The 21,216-nt window shown below is 41.0% G+C and overlaps 1 protein-coding gene across 7 annotated transcripts in view; it reads right to left on the reverse strand.

The window, feature by feature from the left end:
- AKAP6 (A-kinase anchoring protein 6) overlaps positions 1-21,216 on the reverse strand; it is a 397,464-nt gene that overhangs the window by 283,834 nt on the left and 92,414 nt on the right. For 4 of the 7 annotated variants that reach the window (XM_039538039.1, XM_039538038.1, XM_039538043.1 and 1 more), the window contains one exon: positions 11,913-12,270. In XM_039538039.1, coding sequence (XP_039393973.1) covers positions 11,913-12,227 — 315 coding nt within the window. In that variant the 5' untranslated portion in view covers positions 12,228-12,270. Of the gene's footprint in view, positions 1-11,912; positions 12,271-15,640; positions 15,905-17,255; positions 17,495-21,216 lie in introns of all 7 variants that reach the window. The other 3 variants (XM_039538036.1, XM_039538037.1, XM_039538041.1) reach the window with 2 other exon arrangements.

The raw sequence follows: 21,216 nt of genomic DNA on the forward strand, positions 1-21,216 counted from the left end.
AGATAAAAAGCCTGAGAGGTTTTATTTAGTATTGAATGCTTTATCTCCTATCATATATAAAAAATAAACAGTACTAAATTTGATTTTCTTGACAAAATCCCAGTGCTGCTACTATTTTGGTAAGCAGAGCAAAATTTCTTATTGGCACCCCACCTTCAGGATAAAAATATAATATTTTTAAATTGAAAATAAGTTGACTTTAATATAGGTATAATTATATTTTTATATATTTTTAACTTTTGTTAAGAAATTTTGACAATGAAAGGAGCTAGTACTACAACATTCATATATTCTCAACAAATTACAGCCCCTGGTGAGATCTTTGATGAATTAAACTGCATGATGACTTAACACAACAGCATTTTTTCATCATACCGAAGAGCTCATTATGCCCAGTAAACATATTTGTCTTTAAAAGTCAGATTCTGACAAAGACATTAACTGAAAGACTGCCCTGTAGAACTGGAGTAGGCAACACTAGTGCAGAGTCTAATGTTTACTCTAACTCACACACATACAGTGTCCATGATTAGAGTATATTAGACTTCAGGGTAGAAAGACACCTGCTTCCTTGCCTCATCTCCCAGCCTCCCTTTCCCATTCCACAGGAAACAGACTCCCTGATTGCTCCCCTCCTGGCAGTCTACCTGATCCCCAAACCATTGCCTTAGGAAAACCTCAGGTCCCCAGTACTAATGCAGCTGCACTGTTTATTCCTGTGACCTTTCATCCACCCTCTGCTGCTGTTGGACCAGGCTGCACCCATTCTTGGTCCAAATGCTCCACTTCTTTCTCTAATAGCGGCTTTCCTCATAACATTTTTGCAGGCAACTCAAATATTGGCTCATAATCCATATAATTGTAACCAGGCCCAATTCAGCAAGGCAGTGGTCAACACAGAAAGGTGGGCAGTGCAATAAGACCCAATAGGACCCTACGGAAATGTTTGGGGAGATATTGGAGCAGGGAGATGGTATCTTGGCAGTTGCATGGTGTCTAAGCTATCTGTGTATGTATATGGTCCCATCTCCATAGTATCCACGTCTCCCAAATATTTAAAAATATAAACAAATCAAAACTCTCCCTTCCTTTCTAGTCTGTTGGAGAAGTAACTTCAGTAGTTCATAGTTTGGCATTTGTGAAAAAGCTTACTCTGGAAATAGGGTTGCAAACTTTCTATTCCCTGAAATCCGAAGACCTCTGCCCTGCCCTTCCCCCAAGGCCCCAGAAGAACATGATATTTAAATTTAAATTTCAAGACAGTGCAGGCGCAAAAGGGGCATTTTTTTTAAGTCAGAATATTTTAGGATAAAAAAAAACTTTGTTGTATTCTTTGGTTTGAAGGATGAATTAAGATACAAGTCTATTTTGATTAGATGTTCAAATGAAACACTAGCACACCTGTCATACTGTGGAAGAAGTTAATTGGGAGGGCTGAGATGGTGATCAGCCAGGTGTGTGCAGGACAGTCTGGCCAGGTCTGTGTCTCAGTTATTCTAGCTGTAAAATGGGGACAATGATGTTTACCCTAGACAGAATCTGAAAATATACAAGATGTAAAATGTCTGGAGCCCAAAATATAGTTGGCAGGCATAAGTGTGGGAGTCAGTAGAGCTGGGCTCTGATCCTTGTTCTCACACAAACTTGTCCATTATTGGTAAGCCTTAGGGCATGGCTACACTTGCAGATGTAGAGTGCTGGGAGTTAAATCAGCCTTCAGAGACCGCCACAGGGAAAATATTGCCGTGTATTTATACTCTCCGCTAGAAGAGCACTGGTGTGGCCACATTAGCAGCTCTTGCAATGCCACAAAGAGCAGTGCATTGTGGTAGCCAGTGTTCAAGTAGCTGCAACATGCTTTTCAAATGCAGGGGGTGGGGTAGAGTGTAACAGGGAGTGTGTTGTGTGTGTGGGGGAGAGTGGGTTTTTGGGGTGCTGAGAGTGTGTCAGCATGTTGTGTTGTAAGTTCAGACCCCCCGTCCTCTATGCCTCTCTTTCACACACTCACAGCAAGCAACATTCCACACTAATGGTTTGCTTTGTCCCGGAGCAGATAAGCATGCCGGCTGTCAGAAACGGAGCTTTGAAAGCCGATTCCAAAACAATGACAAGAGTGGCCACTTGACTTAAGGGGATTATGGGATGTTTCCAGAGGCCGATCAAAACGCAGTAATGCAACACCTCATTCACACTGACGCTGGGGTGTTTCAGCTGAGGCACAACAAGCGGTATCTTTTCGTGGAGGTGGATTACCAGGAGCACTCCAGCTGCAGAGTCCAGGCACTCTAAGTGCCTTGCCAGTGTGGACGGGTCGGGAGTTAGGGCACCTGGGGCTGCTTTAATGCACTCTAACTTGCAAGTGTAGCCATGCCCTAAATCTCTCTAAGCCTCAGTTTCTCCTCGGTAAAAAGAAGTCAATGATAAATAATAACTTTAGAATTAAAGGGCCTAAGCCTATTAGCATTTTCCAAGTGAGAAGTTCTATCAAGTGAGTGGAGGGATTCACATGCATAAAGGGAGCAGGATTTGACCTAATGTTTGTTTAGTGCTATACAAGTACAAAGTATTCAAGCCAGACAGTGGGATAGGTGGGACTAGAACTGAGGAATGTCTGGCTTCCAGCCTTGTGCTTGACCTAGACTATGTGTTTTTGGAGAGGCCACACCTCCTCCTCTAGCAGTTAATTTTTAAATTCACAATTGCAGTTCTTCACAAACTATAGCTTTTTGTGGTTTTGCATGCTTCATTTTGACTAATTTTCATGCTCAGCTGTGATTGTTACAAGGCTAGATTCTGCCATCTTTGCTCATGATGACCAGTACCTTATTTCACAAGCACTCCCATTGAAACCAATAAGGTATTACTCAACACAAGTAGAGATAACAAATATCTGTCTCATAGCATTCACTGATTCCCGTTAAAGAGGAGACAAATTTCTTCTATAAACCCCATTTTGAGTTACTTGTAGCTTTTTGAAATAAAATTCTTTTTAGGATGAGAACGTCCAGCCTTGATTTCAACCAAACGGAGTGTAGTGTGTGTGTGTGTGGGGGGGTGATTGTGCATATGTGCACGTGTGAGAGAGCGAAAAATTGAGCTGGACAGATTCAGGATTTTTTGAGGAATAAGTGTGGTGAAAAAAAAATGTAGCTCCAATATGCCCCAGTTGGAAGAGCTGCAGTTGCATAATTCAAACATGAATGAAGAAAACTGGACACTTGTCTGCCCTTTGTTGTTGATAGTAGAAAAAAAGCTGGATTAGGAAGCTAGCTGCTCTATCAAACTTTTTTTCTTTCTGAATTGTTGTTGCTTATATTTTTGTTCCCTTGTTTTTATTTGGAAACTGTGACAAACTTTGCTTTGGCAAGTAATTCACTTAAGTGAAAGTACTTTAAGTTGTTCATCCATGACCATAATACATTTTTGATTAACACTGTCTGGAACTAGAAACATCAGTCTTGTCTATATAGAAAGAAAAACAATTCAGGTTTGAAAAAAACTGGTTCAACTCTTTTTAATGTTTTGTTTAAAGATAACATGTTCATGAATGGATGAGAGTTTTCGTTGTTTTGTGGGGCTTTTCTTCCCCATTTGTTGTTTGCAGTGCCCTCATTCTAGGGAACAGGTAGAAAATAAAGATGCTGTCACTGAAGGACAAGTAAAAAAACAAAGGTATTTATCTTTCCTTAACCCTTCCCCCATTTTCTTTTCTTTCTTTTCCCTTAACAACCAGGAAAAGTAAACACAAAAATGAATATTAATACTGAGGTTGAGAAATCAAGCAGATGGGAGCAAAAGATTTCCAACGTAAGGTTCACTATTCCACTCTGTTCACATATAATATTTTATATCATTCTTTGCTTTGTTAACTATGTAGATATTAAAGGACTTTCTGAAAAGTGACTTTAGAAATGGCATTGTGGGATTCCATTTTTATCTTCGCCTAATTTTGTATCACATTTGCTCAGTTTGTAAGTACAAGCACACATTTTTAACTGCCAGCCCTGCAAATTCAGCCTGGCCTCCCAAATATTCACCAGTAATAGCTCTACAGGCCAGATTGGACCTTCCGTTACATCTGTTGAACCTTACAATACCCACCATTGTGCCCTCACTGACACCAGTGCAAACTCACTGACGGCAATGGGTTTGCACAAGTATAACTGATTAGAACTTAAACAATTCTATGGATGTAGAAGAACAAAAATATTCCAGTTCGCTCAATCTTAACTATATGAGCTCTGCAGTACCAGGAGGAATAAAAAGAAAAATATTTTTATCACTAGAACACAGGGTGGAATGATTTCAATCAAGGCTATTTAAATCAATGGGGTTGTTTTAAAATATAAATTTATTTAAATTAGGCTGAGGCTTTATAAAACTAATTTCAAAGTTTGTATTATAAAAACAATGAGGAGTCCAGTGGCACCTTAAAGACTAAACAGCTTTATTTAGGCATAAGCTTTCATGGGTAAAAAACTCACTTCTTTAGATACAAAGTTTGTATTATAATAAATTAAATTATAAATGCTGCATTTAAAATGCCATTACTGGTAGAGTATCTTATTTTAATTTTACAATAAAACCTGATCCTGCAAACAAACACTTAAGCAAGCATGTTACATTACTCAGATGAATGGACTTCAATGGGACTATTCATGTGCTTAAAGTTAAAGCATGTGCAGCATCAGTGACATAAATTGTATTTGTATTGACATCTTTTTTCTTAGCACTGTAAAATCTTTGTTAATAGTGAAGCATTTTTTTTTGATGTGACAATGTAAGTTAAGGCTCCTGTGGTCAAATTTTCAAAAGTACCTAAGTGACTGAAGAACCTAAATCCCATTTTCAAATGTGACTTGGGCACTTACAAGACTAAGACTCATGGAAAGTCAACAAAAACTGAAGGTGAATTAAGTGTTTTATCTGCTCTGACCAAACTTGCATTAGGTGAATATGACAATTTTGGATGTCATAATTAGTTCATGAACAATCTACCTCCTTACTAAACAAAGCTATGTAGATACTTTTACAACACTGAGCAATGATCACTGATGGACACTGACACTACTCTTGGAAGATATTTTTTAAAATATTCTATGTATCTTTAATGTGTATATATTTATATGTAGACTTGGAAGGATTCAATTTTTAATCAGTAAATGTTGGTAAACATCAATTTCACCGTACACACACCAACAGCCAAAAATATTCCATTGATAATCATCGAATTTTACAGCTAGGCATAGAAAGAAAAATGCTGCTTGAAACCTTACTAGAATTTGATTTAAGGATACTTACCTTGTATATTTTGACATATGATGTTGACAATTTGTGTTTTAATGGGTATAAACTTTAACGTTTTGAATCTCCATAATTGTCTGACCCCCCATAATTTCCTGCAAATGATTTTTTTAAAATCGATAATCTAAAAAATACTTTAAAATAAAGATCAAGATTATCCATTGGAATTTTTAAAAAATCAAATTCTGCCAACTTTCGCTACAGACCTAAGGTTTGTTTTTCTGTGGAAATGTTTACCAAATGAACAGCTTGAGCTGTGGCCAAGGAAACTATTATTGTAGTTATCTGTAGTTACTGCAATCATTATCTATTACCATGTGCATTGCCAATAAGTCAGAGTCTGAACTTCATGAGAATGTCAAGAAAATGTGTACATAGTTTTTTACTGTCTGATGCTGCTGTAGTACAACATGTTAAAATTGAGTTACAAAAATCACATCTTTCTACAACAAATATATCACACTGAGCAAGACTGCACAAACACAATGAAAATCCAAAGGCTTTACATGTCGTAAAAATATATTTTTGGACCATAATGTAGGCAGCCATTGTGTTCCCCAGCACTGCTGCTTCTCCATTTTATCCTTTTCTAGATGTTATTTTTAAAAAGTTTGTCGTCAGATCATTTAGAATTGCTAAGAACTGAGGTCAGTCACAACACTCTGACAAAGAGGCCAATTACTTCCTTTGAAATTGTATGTGAATTTTAGTGTTTCTAAAAGTGTGGGGCTAACAAAAGCAGCAGGTTCAGCTTCTAAATTTAACTCTGCCAGTGTACGTTAATCCCAAAACACAGAACCTTGTGCTGATTTGTACTATAAAGTTTCTCATGAGTTCCTGGCATATTTATTTTTCAAGAGCATTAACCATTTGATTTGAATCAAACAAACGTATACAAAAACTACAGACATTGCAAACAGGGTAGGAGAAAACTGGATCAAATTTTGTCCACACAGATCCCGTCCGGCCAAGCACTTAAGCAGTACTTCCAGCACACAGTAATCCAATTGAAGTTAATGGAGCTGCTCTTATGCACTTGGTTAAATGCTTAGCTGGAATGTGCCCTTCTTTTGCAAAGAAAAAAACAGTACATAAATACATTACATAAGCTATAGCGTGATGTTCAGTATTGTTACATTTTTTTCTTTTCCAACCTGCTTTCACAACAACATTATGATGTTTACTACCATGCTGGCTGCAAATCATAGTTCCAATTAGGTTTTTTACAATACATTAAGTTGTCCAGTTAACTAAACACTGAACTGAATAGCTCTGAATGAAATTAGAGTTCATAATGGTTCGGTTGCTTCAGATTATGTAGCCTTACCAATTTTCACAAGTTTTCCATGAATATGCACGACACGAAGTAAAACATGACTCGGGTGGGGCAGCTGCCCCACAGAGGGAGAAGAAGGGGTTAAAAGCAGCACAAGTGAGGCTGCACAGCCCACTGACCAGGAAAGGGCTTATTGAGCCCACCATTCGGGGGTTTCTTGACCAGCTTTATTTAAGAATTATTTCCAAAGAAAATACGTACCAAGTTACGTATATATTATACAGAAGCACAGTTGTCAGAAGCATCATCAGGAGATTGGAAGATAACATTCCAGATTATCATGAATTTTTTGTCTTGAATAGGGTTGGATTAGGGAGGAAGGACAGCTCTGGGGAGCCATGTTGTAGCCTCTTAATTTCTGGAGAGAATTGTTTATTAAACACTGGTGTGTGTACGTGTAGGGAGGTTGTAGGAGGGTAGGTCATGGAGGTTATGTGGCAGGATAATTTCAGGAGGACTGCTAGGTCAGGCTGCTGCTATCCTCTAGTCTACCGGGGTTTCTTTGGGGATGGTAGCATGCTCAGCCCAGCACAGATACAGAGCAAGTACACAGTCTACTCTTGACTGGAACTATGAAGCTCAGAAGCACTTGCATGGCTACTAGCCTACTGTGCCCTGTGTATTTTTGAGGAGGGGAGGTGCAGGCCCACTACCTCCTCTGGAAGATGCCTGGAGATAACAGGGTGACAAATAGATCTGGCCACCTCCTGGAAGAGGCAGTAAGGGAGCAGCCAGTTTGCAACTTCTGAAGACTGTGGAGCACAGGAGTTAGGGAAGATGCCCGGTCAAGGTGAAGCAGGATCCAATTTTCACTTTCAAACACTGTAAGCAAAAACTGATATTTATCATGTTATGGATCCAGCTGGACACAAAAGCTTGAAGACAAATTCTGATCTGGTGTTCCAAATCAGAATGCCCCCAGATGGTCTATAATGCATTTGGGTATTCCACAGTAAATAGCTTACAACACTGCATTATCAATAATGTCAGATGTAAGGTACGATTTCAAAACCTAGTCAACATTAGCCTAATTTTGACTTCAGTGGGAACAATCATAGAAATCCTATTAACTCCAACAGAAGCAGAATTAGGCCAGTGCTTTAAAAAGTTCTTCCTCCTAGTGCTTTGTACTCTGAAGGACATTTGAATCTCTCGCTGTGTAGCCACGAAAGTGGATGGTGTGCCGGTTTCTCAGGCTTGCCACGATGCATGGAGTGATTATTCCATAATTGTTAGGAATAGTCACAAACTTTCTACCATGATTACATTTTCAAGGCCATTTTCATAGTAAAATTGGCTTAAGGATTTTTTTTTTAATAAAATCTGAATCTGGCCCTTATATTTACATAATCCCAGAAGTCATGGGGCTGGAAAGGGGTGATGACGCCATGGCCGAGTACTTCACATACCCCATAGCCCCATTCCATCTGTGACTCTAGGCCAGGGGTGGCCAACCTGTGGCTCCGGAGCCACATGTGTTTCTTCAGAAGTTAATATGCAGCTCCTTGTATAGGCACTGACTCCAGGGCTGGAGCTACAGGTGCCAACTTGTCAATGTGCTGAGGGGGGAGGGGGCTCAATGCTCAACCCCTGGCTCTGCCACAAGCCCTGCCCCCACTCCACCTCTTCCTGCACCCTCCTCTGAGCCTACTGTGCCCTCGCTCTCCCCCTCCCCGCCCCCCGAGCCTCCTGCATGCCACAAAACAGCTGATCCGGAGGAAGAGAGGTGCTGATCAGCAGGACTGCTGGTCGGTGGGAGGCGCTGGGAGGTGGAGCTGATGTGGGGATGCTGATGAATTACTGTTGCTCTTTGGCAATGTTCATTGGTAAATTCTGGCTCCTTTCTCAGGCTCAGGTTGGCCACCCCTGGCCTAGGTCTATGAAACCCTTCAAAAGGAACCTGGTTCTTAAATCAGAGAAAAACCATAATATATGGTAATACAACTAGCATTACTAACATTGCCCAGTATATGCAACCTTAAACTACACAGCACTTCAGCGACTGACTACATATTAAATGAACCTGCTCAGTACTGGAGATTACTGCTCCACCTCTGGATTTTTTTGTAGTAGTAGTTTCACATATCTCCTTTAAAATAAATCTACTTGCCACCACTCAACAACATAAAGATCCACATTTTCAAACATCCTCCCATTTGTAAACCCCATTGTATCTGCACACACTCATACTGGGAGTTGTGTCCAACTGTTTACTTTCTATGGGGAAACTGAGGCACAGAGGCTGGAATTTTCAGAAGGGCTCAACTCCCACTTCAGTGGCCAAATTTCTTAAAGAGCTCAGCATATTGAATGCTGTGCTCTTTCGAAAACGCTGTTTTTTTTTTAACCAAAAAAGCCTTTCATATCTACCTCTCTGCTCCAGACATGTCTCCTTCTGTGCAAACTAAGGCCTTGACCTGTATCTCTGACATCTCATGGGTACCCAGTCATCACCTGAAGCTATCATGGCTAAAATATAGCTCTTGATCTCCCCCACTTCTCAAGCCAACCCTGCAACCTCCTTTCTTGATCACTGTGGACAACACCAAGATCCTGCTTGTCATTCCAGACAGTAATCTGAGCATCATTATTGACTTGGACTTCCCTCTCTCACCTAACATCCAAGCTATGTCTAAATCTTGCCAACAACTCCAAGATGAGGCCTTTGATATACATCCACACATCTAAAAACCTCTTGTCCAGGCTTTCATCGTCTCATGTCTCGATTACTGCAATATCCTTTTCCCTGGCCTTGACAAGTGCAGTCTTGCATTTGATCAATTCTTGAATCTCTCCACTGGCCCCTTTCTCTGTATTACATCAAACATAAGACACTTCTCTTTGCTTTCAAGATTGTCCATGGCCTATCCCCAGCCTGCCAGTTGTCTTTCACGCACTGTCGACATATTGACTCCTAGTTGCAATCAGCCTACAATGCCAGCCTCCATTGACCGTTGTTAACTTACCAAAAATGCACATTCATGCTTTCTCCCACGCTGCACCTCACATTGAGATGAGCTTCCTGTAAACATCTGCAAAGGTATCTACTTGTTGTCCTTCAACCCCCTCCTCCAAACTCTTTTTCCATGATTCCTACAAAAAACTTGACCACTGGTGTGCTGAGACCACTGCCTCTCCTTCTGACTACTATTGTTTCCTTGTACTCCCCCATCTGTATCCATTCATTCTCTCCTGTTTTATAGTTTGAATGTAAACTCTTTGTTGCCGGAATTCTTTTTGTTCTGTGTTTGTACAGCGCCTAGCACAATGGGGTCCTGGTCTATGTCTCTGGATCCTAGGTGCTACAATAATACAAATAATAATAAAAACTTTTCTCCCAACTGTTTGTTGTTAGATGGTAGATATCAGACTAACAAAAAACAAAATTCAAAAAAATAAAATCAAGTCTGAATAAAAGTGACTTGTTGCTTCCTTGGCATCTGTGATATCAGAATCTTACAGTTGAGCATAGTTTTCAAGGAAAACAAGCTATACGAGACCTGAATTTCTAATATTAAAAAAAACAAACAAAAAACACCACACTTTTCCTGGCCTCCTTAATACATCAAAGTAGTAAAAAAAGGAATGCAACCTTCCTTCCCCTTTTGTAAGACACTTTTAAGGTCATCTATATAATGTATACATAGCTTTGTATATGGGAATCATTACAGCAGGCGTTCTCAAACTTTTTTTTTTAATAGTGTAGACCTCATATTAATAAAGAGATTGTCTCATGGAACATGTTGCCTCCACATTGATGACTGTATGGACCACCCCCTTGCTGATCATGTACGATCCCTATGACAAATATAGCAACTACTTAGATGGAAAGTAATAGTAGTAAGATATCTAATGAATTTTTGCCATCCTTTTGCATTTAGAAAGGCGAAGAACTAGCAATGTGTCACCACCCCACTCTAAGGGTACATCACTGGTCCATGGACCACAATTTGGGAAAATTTACTTTAAGGAATAATACACCTTTGGGGGGGTAGAGAGAGAGAGAGATTTTCTATACAAGAGCATCCCACTTTTAAGCCACCAGTTTCAACTGTACCCTTTTCCTCATTCAATTCAAAACAACTCTGGCAGAGACAGCTGGGCTTCTCCTAGACGATTCACAAGGGACACTGCAGTGGGTTGTGAGGCACTCTACCTCTTCAGGGGTTAAGCACGTTTCCTTTGCAGTGATGCCTACGTTTGCTTGCCTGAGATGCCAGAGGCAAAAAATGAAAACCAGTTCCCTCTGTGGTGTTAGTAATCTTTTAATTTTTTCAAGGTTTCCTAAAGTCCTAGTCTTATACTAAACGTGTACTGAATACCATAATGCAGAGTGCTAAAGAATCCTCGGTTTGCATAATGTATTATCACAGGCCTCAGAATGCAGAACTCTGAAGACAGCTCAGTCTGAAGAGATAACGTTCATTTGCTATTTTTGGAGGTTGTTTTGGGTCTTCAAAGACATGCTTAAACTGCTGTGGCAGACCAAGCCATGCACACAAGCACTTCCATCCATAAAGAATGCTCTCTTATACTTTACCCTGTATGTCTTTAAAAATATGTTAAAAATTTACTTGAAATTTAAAACAATGTGACACACTGTAAATGATTTATTTAAAGAAGACCTGTCATAGAATTGTTTTTGTATGTCCATGTATGTTAATGCAATTTTGTTCTCAAAAATAAACTTGTTGTTTTACTGGTTGTGCTGCTTATAAATCTGATCATTACATATTCCTTACCAAGGCCCAGAACCTGCAAAGTTTTACATATGTCTAACATGATGCACATGAGTAGTCCCATTTCCAATCAAACATGGATGTAAATTTCTGCAAGACTGGGGGCCAGGACTTGAGAACCACCTTAGAAGTGGTCACTGGGGGACTACATGAGATAGAATGCATGCTGGTACACAATCTTGAGAGTTTTAGGGCCTGATTCAGGGCCCACTGAAGTCACTAGGAATCTTTTCATTAACTCCAGTGGGCTTTGGGACAGGTCCTCAGTGCTAGGTTAGTACCCATTCAGTTTGGACATGTTGAATACATCTGATAAGTTTATTGCATTAAAGAATCTACAAATATACTGAGTGCTACACTTTTCCCCTAGAAAAGGATGTTGTTTGGTTTATTTTTTGGGAGAGGAGTCGTCACGTGCAATTGGGCGATTTTTGACACTCTTTCCTCAGCACATGCCAGTAGCTGACTGTAGGGAGTTTCTTGTACTTATAAAGCTGAAATGTGGCTGGTATGAAATGAAAATTTTATCTTACCTTTAGCTGCACGAGATGTACATCCACATGTTTGCTGTCTGAGTCCTGTTGGACGGAATAGGTCAGATCCCTGACTCTTTCGGATGTCATCCGGAGCCATGTTTCAATTTCAGGCAGATGGAGAACAATCTTCCAGTCTGCCCCTGTGTGGAGAGGGGGAGGCTTTTCATACTGTTGGTCAGAATCAAGCTCCTTCATTGCATCTTCTTCACCATCTTGCTCTACAGTGGGAGTCATGTTTATGATCGTGGGGGATACATCAGTAGCCATGGGATCCAGTTCTTGTGACCTCATGGGGCTAAATGCAACATCCATGGCTAAAATAGGAAAATCTAAACCATAATTCTTTCCAAAACAGCTGCAAAGACAAAAAGAAAGAAAGAAGATTACAGTTACAAGACAAAATCTTAGACTAAAGTATTCATAAGATAAGAAATAAGCTTGATCACTAGAGATAAAATATACCATGGCATTCTGCATGGCTTCTTCACTATACAAATCCTCTCTCATTAACAACTTCAGGAATAAACTGAATTATTAGTTACTAATTTACCTATGAGGTTTAACCTCCTTAAATGGGAAGAATAGCAATTGTCACATTTCCTTATTTCTAGAAAATCAGCACTCTAAAAATCAATTTATGATTTTCATACTGGATGGAACTTTCTGATGTATTCTACTTTAATATAAATACAATACTTAAGATATTGTGAATAATCCCTTGCAATTCTTGTTTGTTGTCAAAGTATTGTATATTTGGATTTAAATTAAAGGTTACACTGTCATAGCTCAGTTCTTCCACCTAATTAATCCAGGGAGAAAGTGAATGGTGCGGTTTTGGTATCACAGTCTTCTCCATGGATACAAACTCTGATGTTATCAAAACTGGTTTAATGTAGCATCAAGTAGAAGGCAAAGGTAGAGTGTGACAGATGAGATTATTCATAAATCAGTTACCCAGAACATCAGGAAGATACACTGAAAAATGGCAAAATATATTGGTACTTATCTCATGTTAACCACATATGGGAGTCCCTCTTTAAACCGTTAAGCACAGGAAACATTGAATCCTGTTATAGCAAATTTCCTTCTGGCTTGACTATGGAACAGTTTCACTGGGGTTACACTATGTATCATTTTGTATATTTAAAGCAAAATACAGTTTCACTGAAATTTTCCTTTAAAGCATTTTTGCTTTGACCTTACTCTACTTTCAAACAGAAGTGGATGGTGCAGTAAAGCATTATCCAAGAAAACGTGAGCCAGGATGTCAGCACGAGGCCCTGCATAAAGCAAAATACCTTAGCATTCTGAAAATCTTCATTAGTTGTGAGATTCCTTAACTTCTTCAAAATTAGATCTGAATTTTATGAGATAGAACCACCTCTACCATGGCACTCTATTAAAGCTAATACAAGGCACTGTCCCCTCCGCAAAACATTTATGGTATTCTGCAGCACAACAAAGCCACATTCAATACATTTGCATAAAACAGTTTAACGAGATTGGTTGCATTTGGAGATGTCTCAACCATTTTGTCTATTCATCGGATGCTACAGGGCTTAAAACTACTTTTTTATAACTTTTTTTCTTGCTTTATAGAAATTATAGAAGTAGTCATTAGCTGCAGTATAGTGGGGCTCAATGCCACAGTGCTTACTTGGACAATATTCCAGTTTCTCCAGCTTGAATTTTTCCTGAGTGAGGATTGCAGTTCAGTGCATAGGTCTTCAGTTTAGAAAGGGTAAGCAGGTTTACCATGCTTCAAACACTGATGTCGTGTTTGAGTATTTAATGTGGAGCTCCCAGCATCAAGACACTCCCATGACATGCAGCCAGAGTACCAAAGTACCATCCATGACAATCAGGGGCAGCTCTAGGTATTTTGCCGCCCCAAGCATGGCAGGCAGGCTGCCTTCGGCGGCTTGCCTGCGGGAGGTCCCCGGTCCCACGGCTTCGGCAGCACGCCTGTGGGAGGTCTGCCGAAGCCACGGGACCAGCAGACCCTCCACAGGCATGCCACCGAAGGCAACCTGCCTACCACCCTTGTGGCGACCGGCAAAGCGCTCCCCGTGGCTTGCCGCCCCAGGCACGCGCTTGGCATGCTGGTGGCTGGAGCCGCCCCGATGACAATCGTCCAGTCCATTTCCTCTACAACCCTAATGCTGTGGTACAGTTTTGGTAGGCAGTCAGGCCAGAAAACATAACATCTATGCTATTTTGCTTCGATCTCCCACTCTACAACTATTTTACTAAGCCAGAGTCTGTGTAATCATCAGCCATGCATACATCTGAATTTGCAGCTGCCACTAGCTTTGTAAATGTTTAACTAGGTTAATTTTAAAACAGATGATAAAATCAGGGAGAGAGAACCAAAGAAGATTCTCAGACCTCTGAGTTACAGTACAACTTTTAATCCAAATTCCCTTTTACCCATTCAGAAATTAAATCATACGTATTTTAGCAGCACTGCAGCAAGATTGTATGAAAATAGTTACAAACATATCCTCAAAATGCTGATCACTTTTCAAATCCATCTGTTCTTTACACAATTTTCAGCTTAAACACTCAAAGTGCATTTTGTTAGACTGTTTTTAATAGACAACACAACTTTATTATTTTAAGCACTCTCTCAATGTTATTTCCTCCTGACCAGTGAAATTTTGATGGTGCCCACTGTATCTATATTTCTCTAAGTTTACCATTACCAAATAAGCATGCCTTCTAGACAAATTAGTTACTCCTCCTTCATTAAATGATGCAGGTGCCCAGGAAATGAAGCACAGGCCTAATGGCTGTTCCACATACAACTAGTTCTCCATGCAGACTCTGGAAGGGGTTTTTTATTATTATTTTTATTGTGGTTCATCTCCAGTAACAGCACTAGAGCAACAATCAAAAAATTAAAGCATGATTCCACTGAAGCAAACAAAAGCTAAACCATGCTGCATGCAGAATGCACCTCCAGCTGCAGGGGGAGAGTTTGTAATCAGCAGGCTTTAGGAACCCACTGACCTGCTTTTTGTCCCCATACACTTGACCCTGCAGTCTGGCTTCTCCAGCATTATAGCAAACAGCACCATCATTCTAGTGGTGTTAAAGTCCATCAAATCCTTTTCTTTCCATGAAGAAGACAGTGTTAAATTGTAAAATATGTACTTGTAAAAGATTTCTTACAAACATAACACATACCATGGATTCTCACTAACAAGGCCTAGGGATGCTCTCTCTTTCTAAAAGCTCACAATGCTTGAAAGGAGACACTGTTGCAGACAGAAATTACTGAAGCTGAACCCTAGTACATGTGATTCATTATATTGTTTCTTGGCAGATCAAAATGCATCACAATCCATCTATACAGCCATAAAAGAAAGCTGAAAGGATCTCTTGCTCTCTCTCTCAGAGAATTGGCATCAAAATAATGTACTCACTGCACTGTTACCCTTAATATCAATCTAGGACCAGTAAACTCCACTGTAAGTATGACCTTGATTCACATGTGTATGTTTGATTTGAAAGGAAACTGTTGAAGTTCTTGCTGAAGAACTGTGTTGTTACATAGCTCTATTGGCATCATACTAAATAATAACCCCCAACGCATCTCCAGTCACAGTAAAAAAAAAACTTTGCAAATCAAGCTGTTTTAAGCAATTTGAGAACCAGAACACTTGCCAAAATCAGAATTACCATCAAAAGTAGTTCCTTTTTTTGGTATGCTAAGCACTTACAGTCAAAGTCAGGAAGCTTTTGTGTTCCTAACTAAGCAACTTCATAACTGGATAGTTCAATCATTCATGATATCCTGTTAATGCACTACTGTGCGAAGCCAATCAAAGCTAGATAAAAGCATTCTTGTTTCTCAGCTGGGATGTTGCCTTTTCCAAGTCAGAGTTTTATTTGGTGATAGTTTTAGTTCCAATATCCTGCTAATGTTGTAGTCGATATATATTATATCTGATCCAAAATATTTCACATGCTGGAAAAAGGCCCATCTAGGGGAAAAAAAAAAAAAAAGAAGCGTGCACCATATAAAGCTGTGGTATCCACTGTATAAAACCATTTGTGTGGGGTAAGATTTAAATGATTATGTTAACAATATGATTATGTTAAACAATATATTTGGGGCTAAATTTGTCGTTTTCCCTTTTTTCATTCTGACTCCCTTGATAGGGCACAGAATCCGATTAATAGGAACTCCTGAACTGAAGTAAGCAGTGTGTCTTGGTTAACTTTAAATGACAATCTTTCCTAATGTTTATTTTCATAGCTATCTAAGCATTAAATGGCTGAACTGTTCTTTTCCAAATTCAACTTTTTATTTTAAAACATGGGACTTAAAACATTTTCTTTTTAGCCACAGGAAAAAACAGTAAGAATTAATCTAAAATTGCATGAAAGAAGTTGAGAGAAAACTTGTTATAAATTCAACTTTATCTTTTGAACTCCATACTTTTGAAATATAAGATGGCCAGTTTACCAATTAGAGTAATTTACAGCTGTGGGAGTTTAGACCAAAATTTTCAAACCTTGATGCCTGAGGGTGGGAACTTAGATATGCAATATGATTTTCAGAGTTGCTGTCACTGGGTGCTAACCAGATTTTCAAATGTTGGCCTTAGACTTCATTTTGCTGCTTACTGACTTTACTGTGGCAGGCACAAATGGAGACTGAAGGGAAAATAATGATAAGTACAATATGGAAATGAAATGCATTCTCTAGTTTATACCAAGATCTCCTATCATACAAAATTTCCTTATGCAAGAAGGTGAGAAGAAGAAGATATATATTTCTTCCTAAATAGGGTATCTGTCACTCACACATCTATAGCATCCAAGAATTAGGGTTATTGAGAATTATAATCATTGAGAGCCCAGTGTTGCATTTCTTGTGCACCCATAACACAATGCACTCAGTGATAGTTCTGGGTGTGCAAACAATCCAGGGCTGGGTTCTAAACAGTGTCACCGTACCCCTCTGAACTGAGTCTTACTATGCCCAAGACAGATGAGTCAGCATCTTAAGTATGATTTTTGGCTAATGTGTTTGTACAAAAGAAACCACAACAAACACAAGTCAAGCACCAGTGTCACTTTCAATTTTAGAGATAAACTTCCTGAGTCCATTGAAAGGATGCAATAATTATAAACCACATGTTGTAGCTATTGGCTAGAATTATTTCTAGTGCGGGAAAAATGCAGCAACAGATTAAATTATTTTGAAAGAATCATTCTGCGCTATGATTACTCTTTTATATATAATGTGTGTGTGTGCGCGTGCGTGCACACTCATGCACACAGATATCCCTTTACTAAGTGCATTAAGTCTAACAGATGGCTGATTACCTTCCACAGTCACATAGGCAAGCCCTCTTTCTCCTGGTTTTCCACTCAGACACTGACGCTTTCATGCAAAGAATAGAATTTGCGTGTAAGCCATAATACAGTTCAATCAATCATCAAAAGTCTTCTCTCACTCATTCTGCCCTCCGATTATTCAGATTCTCCTTGTTTATAAGACACAATCCAAATTCACTCAGCCAGCCATCAGATCATCCATGTTTTCCTGCAACAGCAGTTGGTTCCTGTCAAACAAAGATTCATTAAGTATTTTAAGTCATACAGTGGACCAGGCATTGATCAGTGGTGCAGACACTGGGTTGAGTGAATGTTAATGAGCTCTAATTTTTTTTCTCTCACTGTCACATATTGTTAAAATCAGCTGCAAACATTATACAGCCACCTATCTGTCAGGGAAACAATTCATTTTCTTCTCCACAGTGGTCAAAAAAAGGCTGAAAGTAATTCATTAAATAACTATGCCTGGTTGCTGACTTTGAAATCTAATGATGCAAATTTCAGCAACAACAGAATTAAACTAGCTCAGTGCTGTTTGTTTTAGTATCCAGCCAATGTGTTTATTCCACATCGAACTGTCTCCTACACCTTCCTAGAATCAAAAACCCCAACTAGCCTTTATGCCAGGGGTCCGCAACCTATGGCACGCGTGCCAAAGATGGCACACAAGACGATTTTTAATGGCACACTGCTGTCTGCCAGGGTCCCGGCCGCTGGCCCCGCTCAGCCCGCTGCTGAACCCAGGCCGGCCCAGCCTGCTCTTCTCCACCCCCTGCTCTCTCCTGCGGGGGCAGGGGGCAGAAGCATGGTCCTGCCGGCTGCGGCTGCAGGGCAGCCTCCACCAGCAGCCAAGCTCCCTCCTCCCCCGCCTCTTCCCCCAGCATGCTGGGTTCCTGCCCCTCCTCCACTCCCTCCCTGCCGCTGAACAGCTGATGGCCCTGGAGAGGGAAGGGGAGAAGTGGAGCTGGAACTGCAGCCGCAGCGTGCTCGCTGCTCCGGAGAAGAGGCAGAGGCATATCCCCTCCAGCCCCCTGCTGTGAGCCGCTCAGGGCAGGGGCCAGGGAGCATCCCCACAATTCCAGCCCACACCCCCAGCCCCCTGCCCTGACTCCTGACCCCCCCACGCCTCCCCAGCCCTCTGCCCTGAGCCCTGCACCCCCCACACCTCTCAGGCCCCTGCCCTGACCCCTGTACCCCCCACACTCCATGCCCTGACTCCTGCACACACACCCCCACATACCATGCCCTGACTCTTGCACCCCCCCACATCCCCACCCTGAGCACCAAACGGAAGCTCCTGCACCACCACCACCACCCCCACACACATTCGCACCTCTCATACCAAATGGGAGCTGTCCAGGTAAGTGCTCCACGCCCAAACCTCCTGCCCCAACCCTGAGCCCCCTCCCTCATTCTAGCTCCTGGACAGACCCTACAGCCCAACCCCTAGCCTGCTCCTTCACCCCCAGCCCTGTGCTCAGTGCACCCCCACCCTCAGCTCAGTGCAGAGAGAGAGAGAGAGAGAGAGAGGAAGAGAATGGGCTAAAACCAGGGAGAAGGTAGGTACCCACTCTATGTGGGCATGGCCAGGAACCTAGACCGGCAGTGGGCTGAGTGGGGCCGGCAGCCGGGACCCTGGATGGCAGGAGCTGGTGGACGGAACTCCAGACTGGCAACGAGCGGTGTGGCAGCAGGCTGAGCGGCTTGGCCCACTGCCAGTCTGGGGTCCCAGCCGCCAGTCCCGCTCAGCTTCCTGCCGGCCTAAGTGAATGGAACCCCAGGCCAGCAGTGGGCTGAGCGGGCTGGCAGCATAAGATCCACATTTTAATTTAATTTTAAATGAAACTTCTTAAACATTTTGAAAACCTTGTTTACTTTACATATGACAATAGTTTAATTATATAATATATAGACTTATAGAGAGAGACCTTCTAAAAAATGTTAACATGTATTACTGGCACGCAAAATCTTAAATTGAAGTGAATAAATGAAGACTTGGCACACCGCTTCTTAAAGGCAGCCGACCCCTGCTCTATGCAAATGTTAAAAGCTCCACCTTTCCCCTGACGAACGCTACAGTAGATATGTGTTCCAATACCAAATTCTGCAGCACACAGAAAATTAAAAATTTAGAAGCAGTGTGAAATAAATTGAATTTGCCACAACAGGTTAGACAAAATAACTGAACTGAAGAGAGGGGTCAACATTTTAAATTCGGCCTTAATGGTGACTCCATTTTGTGCCTGCAATTTAATAGATTGGTTGATTTTAACAGATTTTAATGCCAGAAGGAACTAATACAATTATCTAGTCTGACCTCCTGCATAACATAGGCCAAGGAATTACACCCAGTAATTCCAGTATCAAGCAGGAATATTGATGTTAATTACACTTGGAATTTTCAAAACCACTAAAAATTGGTCTCACTTTGCTTCCATTAAATCAACAATAAAATTCCCCAGGACTTTAAGGGGAGCAAAGCCAAGCCAATGCTGAGCACTTGTGAAAATCTCACCCTAGCTGTTAAATACTGGATTATGCCTGCAAATCAGGAATTAGGAAATCTGAAATGACCTGCCATGCACTTCGACATCTGCAGTCTCCCATTGTTGCTTGTGGAACATGAGAAGTTTATACTCACAAGGCAAATAATCGCTTATTCTCACTAGGACTGAACAAGAAATGAATTGAGTAAATCTGGGTAAGTCCAGGTTCTAGTGCAATCAGAAAACATCAGTTTAGGGCCATGATATCCACAGACTTCCACTGTTGCCCTTTGTCACAACTTGGGCCAGCCCCCCTCTCTGCATGGTCATCAACCTGTTGTGAGTGAACTTAATTCCTGGATCCCATATGCTTCTAAACATCCCTGGATCTGGGAAGTGACTGGTCATGTTCCTGTCTCTGGGTCTCTGAAGCTCACTTTCAGGTACAGATCTCATGTCTGCACCCTGCCTTAGGACATCCAGATTGTAGAGCCCCATATCCAATACCCTGGAACCGGCAGCCTCAGCCTTCTCAAGCTCTCAGCTGCTTAGACAAGTTGCCCCAGAGTTCACCTGCCTGTGAAAGCTGTGGTTTCTTGATTAACTCTTTCAGGGACAAGTTGGCAGGGAAGCAAGGACCACAGGCTTCAAACAAAAGTTTCTTTACAACAGTCATTTTACTCTTAAAGAAAGCGCACTCAAGAGTTACAGATCTTTGAAAAACAACACACAGTCCTGAATGCAGCACCCAGATTCTGATCTCACCTCCCCACAACCTGTCAGCTCTGGGTTTGGACAGAATTCTTAGGCTAGGCCACCCTAAACCTGGAGTTTTTAAATGTTGCAGTGATTTTGCCCTTTGCTTAGAGAAGCATCCATCTCTTAAAACTGTATCTGTCCCCTTTTTGCCTATGTGCTTTCAGGTGAGGAAGCTCCAGGCTTCAGCTCTCCCAGTCAGCTTCTGTGCAGTGTGTCATTCAAATGCAATGGCCCTATTGGTAGAAGACCTATTGTTCAAGTAGGAAATAGTTGTTCAATGTTGATAGCTCTAGATTGCTCTGTGCCAGCTTCTCAGACACACTCATTCAACAAGGTGACAAGCTCCCACTACAAATGTTCTAATCCAGGGCTCGGCAACCTTTCAGAAGTGATGTGCCGAGTCTTCATTTATTCACTCTAATTTAAGGTTTTGCGTGCCAGTAACACATCTTAACATTTTTAGAAGGTCTCTTTCTATAAGTCTATAATATATAACTAAACTCTTGTTGTATGTAAAGTAAACCTTATTTAAACCTTAAAATGTTTAAGAAGCTTCATTTAAAATTAAATTAAAATGCAGAGCCCCCTGGACTGGTGGCCAGGACCCGAGCAATGTGAGTGCCAATGAAAATCAGCTCGCGTGCCGCCTTCGGCACATGTGCCATAGGTTGCCTACCCCTGGTTTATAAAGTGCTTTGAGATCC

This window comes from Mauremys reevesii, linkage group 4, assembly GCF_016161935.1.
Source record: "Mauremys reevesii isolate NIE-2019 linkage group 4, ASM1616193v1, whole genome shotgun sequence".
NCBI classification, from domain to species: Eukaryota; Metazoa; Chordata; order Testudines; family Geoemydidae; genus Mauremys; species Mauremys reevesii.